General features: G+C 38.2%; 1 protein-coding gene across 17 annotated transcripts in view; it reads right to left on the reverse strand.

The window, feature by feature from the left end:
• Positions 1-18,566, reverse strand: part of SYNJ1 (synaptojanin 1) — a 49,299-nt gene that overhangs the window by 11,543 nt on the left and 19,190 nt on the right. For 6 of the 17 annotated variants that reach the window (XM_064644071.1, XM_064644069.1, XM_064644066.1 and 3 more), the window contains exons 12-26: positions 17,898-18,063; positions 16,659-16,682; positions 13,170-13,361; positions 12,700-12,784; positions 11,329-11,469; positions 10,791-10,983; positions 9,408-9,566; positions 7,762-7,918; positions 7,306-7,423; positions 6,982-7,197; positions 6,239-6,317; positions 5,334-5,496; positions 4,479-4,685; positions 3,754-3,882; positions 3,172-3,210 (exon numbers count right to left, since the gene is read on the reverse strand). In XM_064644071.1, coding sequence (XP_064500141.1) covers positions 3,172-3,210; positions 3,754-3,882; positions 4,479-4,685; positions 5,334-5,496; positions 6,239-6,317; positions 6,982-7,197; positions 7,306-7,423; positions 7,762-7,918; positions 9,408-9,566; positions 10,791-10,983; positions 11,329-11,469; positions 12,700-12,784; positions 13,170-13,361; positions 16,659-16,682; positions 17,898-18,063 — 2,068 coding nt within the window. The remainder of the gene's footprint in view (positions 1-3,171; positions 3,211-3,753; positions 3,883-4,478; positions 4,686-5,333; positions 5,497-6,238; positions 6,318-6,981; positions 7,198-7,305; positions 7,424-7,761; positions 7,919-9,407; positions 9,567-10,790; positions 10,984-11,328; positions 11,470-12,699; positions 12,785-13,169; positions 13,362-16,658; positions 16,683-17,897; positions 18,064-18,566) is intronic. The other 11 variants (XM_064644070.1, XM_064644068.1, XM_064644067.1 and 8 more) reach the window with 4 other exon arrangements.

Consider the following 18,566-nt stretch of genomic DNA (forward strand, 5'->3'; position numbering starts at 1 on the left):
CTCCTGAACCTTCCCTTCCCACATCTCAGCTCACATTTTGAATAGGCACTGTCAGCATGGTTTTGTTAAGCATATCTTGTTTTATGCAGGATGATGACTAAAGCCACTGCACCACACAGAGGAAGGTTGCTGGGCACCAGGATTTTAGAAGGCTTTGTAAATTTAAAAATATTCAATACATGGAAGTGAAAGGGCATAAAGGGCAAAATACCTGAAATTTCACTTACTAGTAACACCCTTCAACATGATAAAACAAAATTATGGTGCTGGGATCACAATAGGCAGTATAGGAATATTTTAATCTTATGCAGAGTGAAAAATGTACATCTGAACCTGAAACACATTTGTGGGTCTCATTTTAAACTGACTGTTGTCTGTCTGGAGCTTGAAATCTCTACTGCAGTTTGACATAGGACTTTCCAAGAAAAGATATCACGTAGTTGTTTTAAATAGTATTTTAAGGAAAGGGGTTGGATTTACACAGAAACAGCCTGTAACTTATGCCCTGACATCCTTCAGACAAACACTGTATGTTTTGCAAAGATGATATTTAATGGAAAATAATGTAACCCTGACTTCCAATAAAGTAAAACGTGCATATATATATGTGTGTTTATACATACATATGAAATCCAGGCCCCTTGCCTGCATTTGGACAGTGCATTTACTGTTGTAGCATTAAGGCTTCTTGTTTTCTCCATCACTCAACATTCCTTCTTCAGCAAGAAGAAAGGTGCTTTTCCCATCTTTAAACAAAAAAAGCTTTTTCAAACTGACTGCCATATCCTGATGCACCCCAACAACCTGGACTCTGCTCTGCAAAACGAACCCCAAAGCTACAGGTGAAAAATAAAGATGTGGAATGGTTCTTGCAGGGCTAAGTTAATGAGGGACTATAAATAGCAGAGTAATCTAATCAGTACTTGCTGCTTGAGTGCAAGTGTTTTCACAGCTTAACATACTTGCATTTCTTTTAATGCCAACTGTATTACTGTATTCTCTAGGTTCATTTTATTTATTTGGAAGATAATCACAGTGAAAATGTAATGCATTTTACCCAAATTATTGCATATACTGAAAACACTGTGTGCTCTCTTAAGCCCATTTTAACAGTTTAAACCAATGATAACTGCAACAATCAGGAAAAATCTGACTAGTACTATTAAAGAAAAAAAAACCAGCTCCAAATGTTATTTTTTAACTCAATTGACACTTAGCAGCCTTTATAATTTTTAATGTTCTGTAAGAATTTAATCTGTAATGTATTAAAAAAGTCTTGGGTAAACAGTGTGACATTTTAATTTTTAACTATGAACAACTGAGAGCTTACAGTTTAGTGAAAATTTTTTGTATTACCGTATGAAAAGTCTGCACTTTGTTAAGCCTTGCAATGAGTGCAGAGCCTCATTTCCTTAAATGTCAAATATGACCAAATTCTAAAACATTTTGATGTCCAAATCCTCCTCTCATCTTCAAAGCACACTGAGCTATTAGAAAAAATGTTATGGGCATTGAAGGGAGTAAAGCACTTGCCAAAAAAAGGTCAAAACACAAAGGGGGGTGGGGGGAAGTAACATTTAAAATGCACAACATGTTAAAGACGTGATCAGTGTCCCTTTGCATGTGCTACAGAAGTCTATAACCAAAGTTTCATCCACTTATACAGTACACAGGGTTATTTTCACAGGGCTTTAGGAGCCTTTCTTCTAGGGAAGAGAAATAGGTGCCCTTTCCCCAAGCAGACTAACCCACTAGGACACTTATTCTGGTTCTAGCCCTCTGCTGAGCTCAGGTACCGTTGAAAAGCATTATGCATTATACATGTACACCATGAGTGGAAAATGAAGAGGATAGAAAAGGTGAAGAACTTTAGGTCAGAATAATATATGAAAAAGAAATATACTACAATCTCAAATGACTGCATAAAAGGCAAGTTTTATGCAAGTTACAATTCTTTATGGAAAGCTGTGTTGGGAAAGAGGATAAAAAAAGAAGACTAGTCTTGGCACAATTGAGACAGACTAGGCAAACAGGACTGTGTCAGTGCACATAAAGCTGTACAGGACTGAAGTACAATGAATTATATCTCACCTATGTTGAGTGTGATGTATAAACTATTTCCTAAAAGTTCTGCATTTTAACTCATTTGAATTATTATACCTTTGACATAAAACCCTACTCCCCTCCACAGTATTTAGGAGCCACATACATTTTTGCCTGACATCAGAGTAAGTTGGTTGATATTTATAGACTATGTAAAACAGTTTATTTATTTTCCAAGATTGCTCAAAACTTTTGAATCATTTTCCCAAAAAAACTTCTTTCCTACCAACTGAGGGCTATTTCAGAGAAGTATTTCAGAGCCATGAGCAGTTTTCCCCCTATCCCATGTATTGATGAGCTGATTTAAGTCCAAGCAGGACAGCTCAATGTGTGACAAGGAATTAGGGGAGAATTATGTCAGGATTTTGTTATTTTGTAAAGACCTGTAGCTCTCCTTCAAAGTAACAAGATAAACTCCTTTCCTAAGTTTGTGTTTCTGAAATACACACTAATTGCAGGAACTGTGGAGGACACTTCATGTCTCTAAGGAAGGGCTTAGGAGCACATTCCAGACTTGGAAGCAGAAAGTAAACTACCCATATATCAGTGTTCAGCACGGAGACAAATACAGCTCCATGATTTGGAGATCTCTGTTAATTGGGGAAATTGAGCCAGATCAGCAGTAGCTTCAATTTAAACAATTAATTAATGGATAATTACTGCAACTAGCTACAATTAAAAGCCATTTAATTATGCTTCTTGACATAGCTTGTGAGAAAAAAGCTCTCCTTTCTACAACTACAGACAAGTTCCAGCTTCCACAGAAAAGTTAGCTGGGTGTATTCCGACCAGGACAAAGTAATAAAAAGCTGGGACGGCTTTAATCTCTGACTATAATGTACCAGCTTCTGGACAAATATTATTTCACTAAAAAGTTAGATGTAATTCAGAGATGGGGACAAACCCCAAGACAGAAATTATATTGACATTCCAGAGTTATCCATTTCTATGACATTAAGAATGACCCATTTTTATACCTTTGGAAATCATCATGTTAAGTATTGTCACAACAGATCACCACAGCAGTTTTGCTATGCAGTCACATTGGAAAACAATTAAAATCATTACCTCCAAATTCTTTTCTAGCAGGTGCAGGACTCCTACCTCCTGACAGTATTTTAGAAATGAATGCAGCAATAATGAAAAATATCAGTACAGTAGGAGGGAAGAGAAAGAATGAGAAAGTTAAAAATTACAAGGGTCAGCTGTTATTAACTATGTTGCCCATATGCTTCTGAACATCCAGTTTCTTGTAGTGCTCAATTGTTCACCTTTTCAGATGATCCAAATGAAGTCTACATTAAAAATGTGGACATGATAAAATGCGTACATACAGATGCCAAAATTAAAGAAATATAAATCAATGAATGCACAAGATTATTTATATTTAAAAATGAAGATGCTATAAAAAATGAAGATGTTGACTAAACATTGCTGTAGGAAGCCCACATTTTTAAAACTGTGAAAATAAGTTTATAAAAAACTTAATTCACTAATAATATTTAAACGGTGTTGAAAAGTGCTGTTATTTCCCGTGCTGTTATTGCTATTAAATGTACCAACTAAACATTTTGGTCCTAAACTTTAAAGTTCATCTCACAGACTTGAAACAAAATATTCCTGAGCACCTGGCACAGGTCCCCACACTACCTGAGGGTGGAGGTGGCCTCTGGGGTGGAGCAGGACGCGGAGGAGGAGCAACAGGACGAGGGGGTGGAGGACGCTTCGGCTCCAGGCTCTGAGGAGGCTCTTTCTGCTGGGCACCAGCCTGAAATTCAGCTGAAAGATGTGACAGAAAACAATGCAAAAATTAATCCCTGTCAGTCCCCAGCACTGGAAATAACGATTCAGGAGTTTCTGTGATAGGATAAAAAAAAAAAAAAGGAAAAAAATCAATGATGAAAAGAAGATCTGCTAAACCAAGATTTTTGTCTCATGTGTTTTAATAAGTTTATGCTTTTCATGAAATCCTCAACATTCTTACAAAGTGAAGCATTCCCAATTTCAATTTTGACCCTTACCCATGAGCTAAGTGCTCTGGAAAAAAATGCTACAAAGAGAACCCTGAGGGCATTTGAGCAGTCTTTGTAAAAGCTACTCTAAATTACACTGAAACAAAGTCTTTTAGAAGCCATTCCAAATACCATAATTGTGTTCACTTTGTCAATAAAAAAAAGGTTGTGTTTCAAAGGAAGTTTTCTATTATACACCCAATTTACAGAAGTACTGATTACAATTTACATCTCAGAGCTGACAGGAGTACAGATTGAAAAGAAAGAGTGTGCCTGGAGTGAACCAGGATTCCATGGACATGTTGGAACAGAACTTCCATACAGCAGTGCCTGAGGCAGTGGAGCAATGTGATCAATACACACCATGTGTGGAAACAGGAGGTCCAGGAGTTTTTCCTGGGGCTCGGCTGGGCCTCACTGGGAGCGTGGGTCCATCTGACAGGGTGGGAGACTGGCAGGGACTGGAACGTGGGGAAGAGCTGGGGGAGGTTCCAAGCCCTGAGCTCGAAGTTGGCTGTAGATGCTGAGGAAGGATTTCTTCTACTTCAGCACTGTAGTCATCAATGTCCCCTAAATAACAAATTCCCCAATAAAGAAAAGGGGATCAACAGTTACTTATTTTAAAAAAGTGGAGGAATTATAAACTGATTCTGGGCATGGGATTTTATGCAAAAAAGTCCTAAATTTCAAAGGAATTAGCTCAACAACCTAAGTATGCTTCTTACATCATAAAATTACACACAAAGGATGCATGTGCATTCAAACCAGTTTAAAATGCTTCAAATGCACAATATATACTACAGGTACATGTTAAAGCTTTATATAACAGCATGGCAACTGTAATGTTGATTAATCTAAGAAACAATCAGTTTTACAAAGAAGACCTTTGCAAAAATTATTCCCTTGCTTTGCAATACATGGCAAGCTTCACTTTTTCTCCAGAAGGCTGGGCAGGAGATTCCAAGATATCTGCTGTTTGTAACAGCTTCTGCTTGAAAAAAGTACAATGGTGTTTAAAAAAAAGGCTCAATGTGGATGTGCCTTTGAAGAGTAAACTGTCAATTTAGAATGTTTTATGCTGCTATTCAAAATGCCTAAAACAGACAACTACCCCATCAATAACTCCAATAAGACCATAACAATCCTTTCCTCCCTAACTTCTAGGTTTCTCTACCATCAGGTACATTTCAAAATGAGGAATGCTTTATCTCAACAAACCTTCCATATCATAATCTGCAGTAACCTCAGCATCTTCACAAAGCAAAGTGGAGCTTGTTGATGAAGGCAGCCCAATATTAATCTTTTCCAGATTCATTTCATCTTCCAAACTTTTGATCCAATCTGGATTTTTCAAATTTATGTTTATAATCCGTCCTTGTAGCTGAATTGCAAAAAACGTATGCACAAAACAGAAATTAAGAGTAAAGACATTAAAACTCAGCATTCTACATTTAAAAATTTAAAAAATAATTACTTAAAATATCACAAATAAGGTTATCATGATTTTTGGGACTAAACAATGGCACTGACATGTCACAAAAATAATTATGCTTCTCACTTCATTTTGGTAATTAACTACATTTAGGTAGTTTAAACTGTTAATTAGAACTGTTTAACATTTTTCTATAGAAAAACTAACAACTTGTCTCAAGATTTCCCTTTTCAGTTGATCAGAAAGCTTCTGGGTTTTTTTAACATTTTTCAGTGATGGCAGTACAGAAGTGCTGAATTTTTAATAAAATGCAGGCTATAAATATGTTAAACTTGTTCATTCTAAAAAATCCCAAGTAAAAAGAAAAATTCTGCTTTTTAAATCATAAAGAGAACCCCAAACCCCTCATTTGATAAAGATGCCTCTCAGTATGGGAACTTCATTTTTCTAACAGTCCTTCCCCTAAAAATAAATTAAGAGTGATACTTCTCTCATTTGGCTTTTGAAACTCAACTTAATGCTATGTGGTTACCAATAGAAAAAAAAAAAAGGCAATGCAACAGACTGGTATGGAATGGAAAAAACTTCTAAGAATTAAAGACAAACAAACAAACCCCCCAACCCACTCAAGTAGTCCCTAAAATGCCGGAACTTTTCTTGATATATAAAAATTCAGTAATTTTTACATTACCTCAATACCATTCAAATTCATAACATTCAAAGCAGAACTTCCTTCCAAAAATGTTACCCACATCTTGTCTTCCACAAACCTGCAAAGTTCATTGGAAACAATAACTAAACAAAATACCACTACACTTAATAGTTCAATTGACAGCTTAGTGAAAAGGCAACATGCACAGGGATCCTCTCATTTTCAGTTCATTTAAAACTACTGACCTAATTTTAGAGTACAAAATTTGTATAAAACTACATGATGCTCTATATCAAAAATAAAAGGGTATCTGGAAAAAATATGTCTGAAAACTGAGACACTTAGAGGTATGTAAAACTAATTGTAAAGACACTGAAGTTGAAATCTAAATGTTAAAATTGAAGTAGACCATAATTGAAATGCTTGCTAAGAAAGCAACTTTATTCAGGAAATAGGTGGGAACAATTTTGGACTTGCTCCAGATAGGACAAGGGGGAATGGTTTCCCACTGTCAGAGGGCACTGCTAGATAGGATATTGGGAAGGAATTCTTGGCTGTGAGGGTGGTGAGGCCCTGGCACAGGTTGCCCAGAGACACTGTGGCTGCCCCATCCCTGGAAGTGTCCAAGGTCAGGTTGGGTGGGGCTTGGAGCATTGTGGTCTAGTGAAAGGTGTCTCTGCCCACGGCAGAGAGTGGAACAAGATGAGCTTTAAGGTCCCTCCCAACTCAAATCAGTCTTTGATTCTATGAATGGAGATTAAAAGTAAAAAGGTTTTTTTAACCTTATAAGTATAACTTCGCCATAGCTTGCAAATTTTTGAAGAAGATCATCAATCAAGTTATCATCAAAATAGTTTTCTTCTGCTGAAGAACTTCTGATGGACACCATCACAGTCCCATCAGGTGGGCCTTGCATTGCAATCACCTCCTTATACACTTTTTGTCTCTCTTCTGCTTCAATTTCAAATATGTCGATATCAATCAATGCAACAACAGGCCTTGGAAAAAAACACACAAGAAAAGCCTGTTAGCAGTGTATCTGAGCAACAAAATACACAACACAAGTATTAAATCCTAGGAAGTAATGTATAAAATAAAACTGAAACCTATGATCGGATGTTTTCAGCTCCGCTCTTCCGTAGTGCAACAAAGTGCCAGGATTCCATGTATAGGGGACGTTAGTGTCAGTGTGAAAACTTGCATTCAGGAGATCCAGGTCTTCAGCTACACTCAGCAATGAAAACAAAAGGGGAGAAACATGGTGATTGTGAGAACGTGCTTTAAAAATAAGCTTTTGTAAACAGAAAAAAAATCATAGAAAGTAAACCCAAACCAAGTGTTTTACAGAACAAAACTCCGTAAGTTCCTTTTGCACTACTGAAATGTCAGTAACTGGGATCTGAGTCTTGACCCTCTGTTCAGCACCACTGCCTTTATTGAAGATGCTGTTTTAAGTGTTGTCTCTTACCAAGCCCAGAATCACTGGCACTGTGAATGTCACTAAATGGATTCTCTAAGCCAGTTAAAAGAGTATTTTAAACAATTGTAAGAAACACTAAAACCTGATCGGTCAAAGGGCCATTTTCTCCTCCTCCACAGGATCCGATCTGTCCACGCTGGTGTGCGACACTTCTCACTGGTGTCGTAGTCATCAGAGAACAGATCATACTTGTATGTAGGAGCAAAATTTATCTTCCCTTCCAAAAATCCCCTAAAAATCTGCAAGAGACAAAGCTGTTACATGTCATGCCAGAAGACAGAAACAGATGGGAAACAGCTTGAAACCAATCAGAATTCTCTATTCTAACAGTGAAACCCTGTGTAGACATCTCAAAATAAAAATAAAAAAGGTCATTTGGCTATATGAATCCTTCTCCACATCTTATCTGCTGAAAACATTCTACATTTGCCACTATTACTAAATAGTGACCCAGACAATCATCAATAAACAGAAGTGTGTCAACATTTATATCTTTAAACCCAGGGTTACGAGCAACCTACTGTTCTTCCAGTGTCATTGGAGGTCATCCAGAACACACACCACTTTAATTAGGTGCTTAGTTGTTCCTGTGTCAGCAAAAGTTGGGAATTAAGGTTTATATTTTATGTACCAAGCATTCCTGTAGATTCATAGAATCACAGACTGGTTTGGGTTGGAAGCGACCTTAAAGATCACCCGTTTCCAAACCCTTGCCATGGGCAGGGATGCCATTCACTAGATCAGGCTGCTCAGGGTCCCATCTAACCTGGCCTTGAACACTTCTAGGGAAAAGCTGACACAAGATGCCTCACCAAAAAATAGGAGTAAAAAAAAAAAGGAAAAAATAAAGAGTCATTAATATATTCAATATGAACTGAAATACTAGAGATAACATCACCATTTCTTCTCAAGCAAATAGGAAAACAGAATAAAAAGAGGTAGTATGTGACATTATCTGTCACATATTTAGAGATAGTGTCACTGAAAGGAATCAAAAACTCCCTCAGGGAGGCTTTTGCAACACAGAAACACACAGCCAACTGACACAAGACATGAGGAGTGCCCTTAAGTGTTTAAGCTGGACATAAGCTAAAACCTTAGTTAACTTAACAAGCTCCATTCTTGGGTTCAATCTCATACGGGTTAGATTAATTTCACTTCAGAAATCTGTAAAATATAAATCTGACTTGGATCTTACAATCAAATTTGCATCAAGTGACAGGTTGGCTGCTTTTTTGGTTGGAAATATAACTTGAAATCCAGTTAATTTAAAAATCTATGTCAGAAGATCAATGTCAGAACGTCAGAAGTTCCACAACTTCTGAGACAATTTGTTTGCCTTCAGTAATTATTTCTTAACCTACTTATATTTTTCCTTTCACTGCTACATGCTGCCTCCTAAGAAACCCAACAAATTTAAAAGCAGAAGCTTTCCTCAGACTTTGTTATTCCCTGTTTTCTCTGTAAATAAAAAGGCACCATTTGGACTACTGCTTTTTCTAGCAGTAACAGCATCAGACCTATTACTGCAGCAACTTAAGTAAAGAGTAACATTAGCAGAACTTCTACAAATACATTTTTTTAAGTAGTTGCACCTGATAAAATGAAAAATATTATAATTAGTAAACCCAGTGCTGAGGATACAGATTTACAGAATCACCACAGAGAACTGCTAAAGCCAAAGAGGAAAATGAAGTATTCTGAAGTATTGGTAACATTTCAAGATACCTGTCCAGAATTTTTCTGATTGATAAGTTGGTCTCCTGCTATGAGGGGATCCCAGTTCTGCTGTCGTATCAGCTCCTTCACCTCCTCATTGGGCATATCTATTCGATAATTGAAGTCACCACACCAGAAAATATAGTCATGGGAAAAGAGCATCCTTCCCTGGAAAGCAGAAGCACACAAGGAAGATAAAAACAACCAGGTGACAAATTTACTACTCCTCGGTGCAGAAGTTCGGTTTTCATCTGTAAAATACATAAAATACATATAATTTTACAGTTGATGAGAACAACTGAAATACATCTCAGTGTTTGGTATGGTTAGAACAACACAACCAGGATATGGTGTTCACATATACAGAACACGAGAGAAGGAATGTTTCCTATATAGGTTCTGTTTCTAAAGAAACATGATTCATCTGTATTGGATTCTAAAATTTTTCATCTTCCTACTACTGTTTCAGAAGTCAGCTCCAAGGCGATGACTGCTGCCTCTGTCACAAAACCAAAACACTCCCCTGGGATTTTGTGGCACAATCTCCTGACAAACTGCAAATCAAGGACTTTATTATTCAGATTTAATTGAAGACTTTTCAGTTACATCCAGTTTTCATAGCTAGGGAGAGACATAAGGGCTCTGTTACTTTAAGCAAAGCCTAAGGCCTGAAGTGAGAACTTCCCCCTTTGTTTTGATTTTTCCACTGCCCATAAGTAAATCCAAGCAGATGCACTGGCAGATTAAAAAAGCACATTTAGGAAACTGATGGATGCAGTACTTTCAAGGAAAACTGACACATGACCATAGGGATAAATTCAGAAATCAAAAAAACCTGTAAAACTGCACACTGCCATGCAGACTAACAAAGGACAATTTGACTACAAAATTTAAAACATCTTTAAGTCTCAAGGAAGCACTTTGTTGCACTGATAAAAATTTTAAGTATTTACTTGATGTTTGATAATCCTTTAAGAGAACATGGCATGGAATTGTTAGCAAAAATCATTCCCGTGTACTGAAAACAGTGCTGTTTCCTACGGATTTTTTTCTCATAGCTGATTAACTCCAGTGCCTATAAAAGTTCTACCACATGTCAGGGATCTAAAAGGCCTCTTTCCTATGCTAAATTCTTGATTCCTAATGCAAGTGAACTTGTGCTTCCATCATCTCTCTCAAGCATTGCACTGGAAAGGTCTATTCTTTATGCAGTCTCCTATTTTAATAAAAGTTATGGGAACTTAATTATCCCTGAGACCTCTAACCCAAGGAAATCTGATCTTCACAGGAATCTGGGGAGGGAGAAAAACACAAATGGAGCTTTTGGATTACCCTGCTGGAGCCCCAAGCATTTTACTTCTCATTCGTTGTGGAATTTGAACACTTGCTTACCATTGGAAAGCCAAGTTTGCGAGAAATTTCTACAAAGTCTTCGTTTCTCTCTTTAACCTGGGACTGCCCTGCAGCAAAGTGGCTGCAGACAAAGCAGAGGCTGGACGTGTGGAACAGCATCCGAATGGCCACAGCACCTTTGTTCCCAGTGGCTCCTCCCATGCCTGTCTTCACAGTGTCGACAGCAACATCCCTGAAAGAGTGAAACAACTTTCAAAAACACGGTACACGCGTGTCTGAGTATGACCGTGGGCTGGGAAAAGAACATTCTTATATCGTCCTTTCAGCCATGGGGCTGGTTTTAAAAAATGCCAACAGCTACTGAGCAGGTAACAGGACAAAAGTTCAGCTTTTCAAGCTTTCTTGGTGACTCACGAGACGTTTAAAAACTAAGATAAAAGAATTTAAGCAACTACTTCCCCAGAAGATGGAACAACTCCTTCAGAGCCCCACATGCTCCTGGGTACATTTGGGTGTTATCCTGCAACACAAGGCGAGCTGGAGGTGACCCAGCCTGGGGACAGATGTGCCCACTGACCTGATAAAAGGGGCGTGCTGGGGCCTGATGAACACGAAGAGGCAGACACCCACCAGCTGCTCAGAGGCCAGGAGCACATACTTGTAATCTCTTGAGATAGTCTTCTGCAGCTCAGCAGCCCAGAGCTTCTGGTTGGTTGTGCTAAGCAGTGAGATGAAAAATGCCAGTTTTAAAATAAATCAAATTAAGCAGGTTTCTAACTGTTGATTGAGTTGAATAAACTTCATCCAATGATCTCAACTAACTCTTGGGGCAGTAAGCCAAAGCCAAGTTGGGAATGGTGCTCAAATGTCTCCCAGCACAGTCATGGGCTCTAGACTGTCATGACATCATCATTCAAATTCAGCCTCTACAAATGCTGCTTCACTTTTCCCAGCACCACAGACAACATTATATTTCCCGTATTTCTGTGCCTAGATTACAGGAGCAAAACCTAAGAATTTTCCTAGGGAGTTACTTCCCAGCCTACAGCTCAGTCAATATTGGAAAAAAGTTGTCCATGGACTGAGATCCAGAAGAAACCTGCTTGGAGGCATAACAGACCCCGGTTTTTAGAGCTAGCATTGGATATAAATGAAGAATATCAGGCCTGGAAACAGCATTAAGTAGACACGGTGTGACATCAGGGGATGACAAGCTGCTACTTGGTACTCAAGACAAAAGCCTATGCAAAAGTTACAGCATTATGGGCTTTAGGTGCTCTTCCCAAGGAGTTAAAGCTTGCCTAACACCAGTAAACAAGCAATGCAGGCTTGTTTATGCAGAGAAAACAATGGACATAGGGAATATGGCCCTAGGACTACACACACATTTATCACTGGTATCACCCACCACTAGGAAAAATGTATTTCCATAACCCACTCTGCCAGAGGTGAAAAATCCAAACTCCACAATAACACATCCATGTAATTAATGGAATGGCAGTGAAAACTGACAGGATGAAAGGAAGCCTTGCTTTATCCAGATCACAACCTGGTGCAAGACACTATATAATGACACACCAACAACACATGTTTTTGGAAAGATTTTCACAGGATTTGCCATTCCCCAGCAGTACAAGAACACCAGAGCTAAATTAAACACAGGAAAAAGCTGAGGAGCTGCTGGAGGTGCAATCCAAAATATAGTCAAGTGCTGACTATTTGGATCTGTGAGATTACATTATACATGATCTAAGTGATCAGAGCTTTGCTAGGGAAAGCTGAGACGAAGTCTGCAATCCTGGCACAGAAACTGGGAGAGAGAATCAGAATACAGTAAAAAACTAATCCAGACCAGCACAAAACAGGAGAAAACAAAATTTTAAATAACATTTTACTCAAAAAACATGCTTATCAACCAAACTAGTCCTGTATGGATTGTAACACCCACCTGGCATTCACGATGTTTCCTGCATTTAACTCCACCATTTCTTCAAACCCAATGGCAAATATGTCCACAGGTTTGTTTTTGCGATCTGCAGGGAAACATGAAAATACCTATTTGTCCTTTCTAATTAACTGAAGAAGCAAGACATCATATATATATCAATTTTAGTAAGGAATTCTTTACTTAGGAAGAAATTCTTCCCTATGAGGGTGATGAGATCCTGGCACAGGTTGCCCAGAGAAGCTGCGGCTGCCCCATCCCTGTAAGTGTCCAAGGCCAGGTTGGATAGGGCTTGGAGCATCATGGTCTAGTGGAAGGTGTCCCTGCCCATGGCAGGGGGTGAGACTGGATGGTGTTTAATGTCCCTTCTAACCCAAGACATTCTATGCTTCTGTGACATCTATTTTAATATTCATGATCTAATTAGGAAAATCAGAGTTCTCAAGGAAAAAAAGACAGAATAAAAACACTACCTTGGAATTCATGGATCCCAGCTAACTTTGGTGCATCCAGCAGCCAGTCAGTGAGGGTCTGATTTCTGAAGGCAATACTCCGGAACTGCTTCCCCCCGTTAACGTTCCACGTCCCAACACACACTCGGATCTTTTTCGGTTTTGCATACTTATAAAAGTTCTCACACATGCTCTTCAGCACTTTTACAGATGCTGCAAAAACATTTGAAAAGATGTTGGTTTTATACAGAATGTTTCTTCAGAAAACTTGGCAATGAGATCTTTCCCATATACATGCACAGACATGGAGAAAGTTAAGCTGTTGAAGGAGGAGGAAAGTAGCCTTCCCAGAGGAAAATGTCCCTTACAGACATTCCTGGTCTGGGTAGGACATTGACTGACTGAAAAACAGCAGCAATTTGTTCAAAATAATATGTAGATAAATAACACATGAAGGAAACATAATTTTCACGTTTTATAAACATCTGTCATTCTTTCACCTTATCTGTGATCCTCTAGGGAAACCACTATTTTTCAAACATACCAACATCATTTTCACAGATTATGTTTATGAAATCCAATTTCTATTACAGAACCAACTTGCAGATATGTTCATTTCTGCAAGTGTAGAGTATGTCTATGTAAGCCAAACAAATCTGAATTATTTTTTAGGTCAGTTGAATTCCTAAAGTTCTGCTTTAGTTAGGAAGGTAGGCTGGGATTCAAAACAATTAAATTAATTTCTCTGTCCCACCAGCCTTTCCCTGTGCCTTGTTTTCATCTGCCAGATGGGAGAGAGAGGAACAACACATGTGTAAAGGACATTGTGGGAAACACAGAAATGAAACAGCTGATTCAATGGTCAGGTAAATTAATAACACTTAGGTAAAATACCTATTTTGAATGCTCTTGTGGTTATGAGACTCCGAGAGAATCATAAAAACAATATTAGATGGAATTCTTCTATTCACTTGTTGCTGTCTTGCAAAATAGTCAGTTACTGGGCACAGTATTTTCATTGAAATCCCCCAAATAAGATGATTAGTGAGCTGCTGCTGTCTTTTCAGTTATTCTTTTTAAGTTTGCCACCTTTAAATTTGCTACAGAACCTTGGCTACCTGATAAAACAAAAACCACAGATTCTCTAGCTCTCATGGGTTTGAAACAAACTGGAAACGAGAAGAAAATATTATGTTGTATTTGTTGGCTGTGAGCTCTTTCCCTGCTGAACAAACCATATATCCATGGAATGGTAATCATAGAGAAAAGACAGTGAACTGGTTGGTGTCTCTTGGGGGTACTACAAGCAGACCATGCTTGGGATCATGCTTTTCTCATCATAATCCAGGGAAATGAAGCCTAGAAAACAACAAGGAGCCAACAGAACATTTGACAACTTCAGGTGAGAGCCAGATACTGAGTCTGCTTCTGACTGGGCCTACACATGAGGTAACTCAAGCCAACAAGTCCAGCATGTGCCTGAAGAGCCGCCAAGGGTCAAGGACAGGAGCAACCCAGGACCTGACCACTGAGGGGAAACCAATCTCAGCAGTGTTGTAGCCACAACACATCCAAGTAGCCAAAGAACCCAAACAGCATCGCAGGCAGCTCTGAAGGTTTGCACAGAGTAGCCTTTGTAGTACTCTGAGAAAGTTTTAGTATCAGAATTTGGACTTATTATTCTCTCCAGTTTCTTCTTTTTCTTTTGAAAATTTAGCACTTTTCAGCTTTATTTTAAATATTTACTCCAAATCATTCAGAGTTGCTACCCAGCAGCTTCTAAGAAAAGCTGTAAAATTGGATTTAACTCCTGACACTGTCATGAAGCCCTAACATGAAGAGCCTTACCATGTTAGAGTCTAACTTTAGGAGGGAACTGACAACATGCTTATTACAAACAAGCAATTCTTATCTTTAAACTAGCAAGTTTTCTAAATTGTAAAATGGCACTTTTTATAAATTAGCATAAATAACTTTTTTTTAAATCATCTGTTTTCCCAAATACTGAGTGAACCAGTTGCTTTTCAGAACTCCTGAGCCTCCTGCAAGTATGATTTTCCTATACATTTCTAGCTATCTATCTTTTCAGAAAAATTGTGCCTCACTCTGTCAAAAATCCAATCAATTACATTTTCTGTTATTTTGCAGGAAAAATAACTGCGGCTCTTACTAGGCAAACAGACATTTGGAAATCAGTTCTACAAAGGGAATGCCAATTTAATACTCTTTGGGGGATATTCTGTGCAACTGAACTTGATGGAATTACAACATCCAAATTCCTGTAGTAATGTTTCAATATATGCAATCTGTATCCAGGTGAAATCCTGAAATGCTAAAAAATAGTTGACTTGTATCATTCTTCCTGAGTTATAAGCTAGAAGGTAACACCATCAATGACAATGTGACTGGTTATTTCAATAAACACTTTTAACACTGACAAAATGCCAGTGAATCATATAATTTGAGATGTATATTACCCATGACTCGGATTTCATTCTTGAGGTACTCACTAAGAGTTAAGTAGATAGAGTAAAACACATATAGAAAAAGCAAAGTTGACAAATGTAAAGGTCATTTTAATTTCCTCAAAATTATGCAGTAAAATCTGCATATAGGAGCATTAGGAATATTTTATTTTAAATAACAGTTTCTGGGAACAAGGAGATGATGAAGCATTACACAGCTGAAAAGTACTTGCAGCTGTTCCTTCAAAATATGGAATATGTATATATCCTATCTCCCCTAATGAAGCAGCTTCAGGTAAACAGCTTAAGTAATCAAAAAGGAGAATTTCCACTAAGAATCAGAAAATTCAGAATTTCTGAATCCTCCATATTTTAAGCTCAACATCGGGGACATTGGTCAGGATATTACTGGCATGTCTACAAGTAGGAGATGAAGAGTTCCCTAAAAAGTTCCCTCCTCAAGCTTTGCCTTCACTGAGAGTTTCACCTAAAGAGACGCTCAAACATTTTCCCTTTGTGTCACCTGCAGAAGTGATTAAATCTCAGGGAGTTTGACTGGACTTTTGCTCCACAAAACACAAGTGCCAGCAAGTTATTTCAAATCCTTCCAGTGCAGCATTAACCTTTGCTGGGAGATAGTACAAAATCAGCCTGTCTCCTGCAAGAACACAAGCAGGTGGAGCGTTCTGACAGCAAATAAGATGAAGTTACAAATTGTATTGAAGAATTTTACCTCTTACTCTGAACAAAAACACAGAAGTTCCCAAACCAGATAAAAAGGCAAATTCCTCTACATTTGCAAAAAAAAAAACCCAAAGAATTGGTTGCCTCATTTCCAACTCACACCCAAGCACACTGCAACATTTTTCACCTCTTGTATTCTCACTTTTCTTGGATTAAAGGATGTTGGGGCACAGGACTGCACAGATGCAAACACTACCAGGAAAATATGAGCCCACAACCAAATATTACACAGACATGAGAAAGAAGTCAGAGAAGAAAAACAGCCGGTCAGGTATTCAGAGTTTAATTTACTATACTCTACCTGATTGTAATGATTGCTCTGAAACTACGGGTGCAGCAAGAAGAAAACAAGAAAAGATTAGTCAAATAAGTTATTGCTTTTTAGAATTTTCCAGCAATATGTGAGAGAACATGCTGTAACACACAATTTATCATACATAACCATTTGCATCAGTTAAAGCACATCTTTTATGCTGCAAAATCTACAAAGTTTCACAACAGGATTAACAAATTCCCTTTTCTTGCTTTATTAAGAATGGATTTACACATGATGAAGTACCCTGCTAGTTAATTTGCCACCTAGCAGCGAATGCAGACACATTCTGTTCAGTGAAAAGGGATTAATGCTCCTCAGCTGCCAGGAGCTGCAAATATGGAAAGGACAGCTTGCATTCCCAGAGAAAGTGAGAAGAAATGAAAACAAGTTTCAATTAATGTTGAGGTGAGGTCGATTTAGCAGGTTTCAGATACAAGGAAAGTTACAATAACATGAAACCTTGCGCTAAAGAAATGGGAGAAAAACAGTCTTTCAGGTTCCACATTGGATGAAGATGTGGGCCCACAAGACAAAGACTAAAATTGGGCAAGGATTTTTGTCTTGTGCCAGAGATTTGCACCAAAGCTTTGACACACTTTTCCTCATTCTAGGTTGAGAAGTGTCCAGGAGAAGGAAAAAAAAATTAGAAGGAAAATTTTAAAATGTTATTAATCCCTAAAACATTGCAATAACCCACCCTTTAGAACACATGGGATCTTGGAAAGAAGACTCAACTATGAGCTCCTCTGTTTTTTATATCCCACGAGAGTGTTCTGACCACAGCCTTACACCTGACTCACTACTTCCTTGCCCATCAGACCTATAGAAGGATGGGACTGACTGCAGTCCTGGGGACCATGGAGGCTACACACCTTTTTGGGGATGCAGGATTCTGGTTCAGCTCCCTGTTCTGAGGAGGGGAACCACTTTCCTGGAACCCGAACCCCAAGTCCCACCTGGCTGCTCTGCACAAGCAGAATTTCTTGTGGATCTCTCTCTGATTTTGACATAGAATTTCACCCACAAATAACACACAGGTAAAGAAATTACTGCAGCATGCTAGTTTGGCACTATTAGTAAAGCAGAAGTAACTTTCATTGTTTAATAAGCCAAGAGAACATAAAACAGCATTTATACTTCCAATAGTGCTTTGAAAACAAACTCCATACAGCTTTCTTACACCAAATAGTTACGAGACAGATTAAAATCCTGAAAGACACATACCGCGTAAACTGCTGGTGGTTAAGAGAGCCCGTGCTTTATCTGCTAAATCACTATTTAGGGTATTTCCCAATAACAAAACATCAATGGCCTCCTGCTTGGAGCTATCAAAAAAGTTATTTTGGATCGTTCTGGTCACAGAACGAGCACCATCCTTCAGCTTTCCAGCCTGTTAGGGAGGAACATGTATAAAATATTTTATGTTGGACACTGCTCACAATAACATTGGCAATATTCAGTAGCATCTATGTAAACTGTGTTAATGATTTTAAAGCCTAAGGCAATTTCCTTCTTTAAGTGTTAAATAAAGTTTCCTGAGCCTACTCTACCATGTGTGCTGTCCCCCCACCCCCAAATGCTAAACAACACAGTAATACCTTCAAGGCACATCTAACAAGCAGATTTAAAAGAAATTAAATAAAACACTGCAGGGAGGAGAATAATTTTTTTTCCTAAACCTTAGGTCTTCAAAAATTAATTTCATAGTGTCACATACAGACCATAATAGGGATTTTGGGCTTTTCCCCAAATAGTGAGAGATGAGCACTTGAGTCCAAATGCCATGACACATGAATATATATGTATATGCACATATACATGTTCAGAATTCACATTCTGAAATATCCATGTTAAAAACAGAGATAGCTTCAATTTATTAAGACCCTGTAACTT

Source organism: Pseudopipra pipra, chromosome 2 (assembly GCF_036250125.1).
Source record: "Pseudopipra pipra isolate bDixPip1 chromosome 2, bDixPip1.hap1, whole genome shotgun sequence".
Lineage (NCBI taxonomy): Eukaryota > Metazoa > Chordata > Aves > Passeriformes > Pipridae > Pseudopipra > Pseudopipra pipra.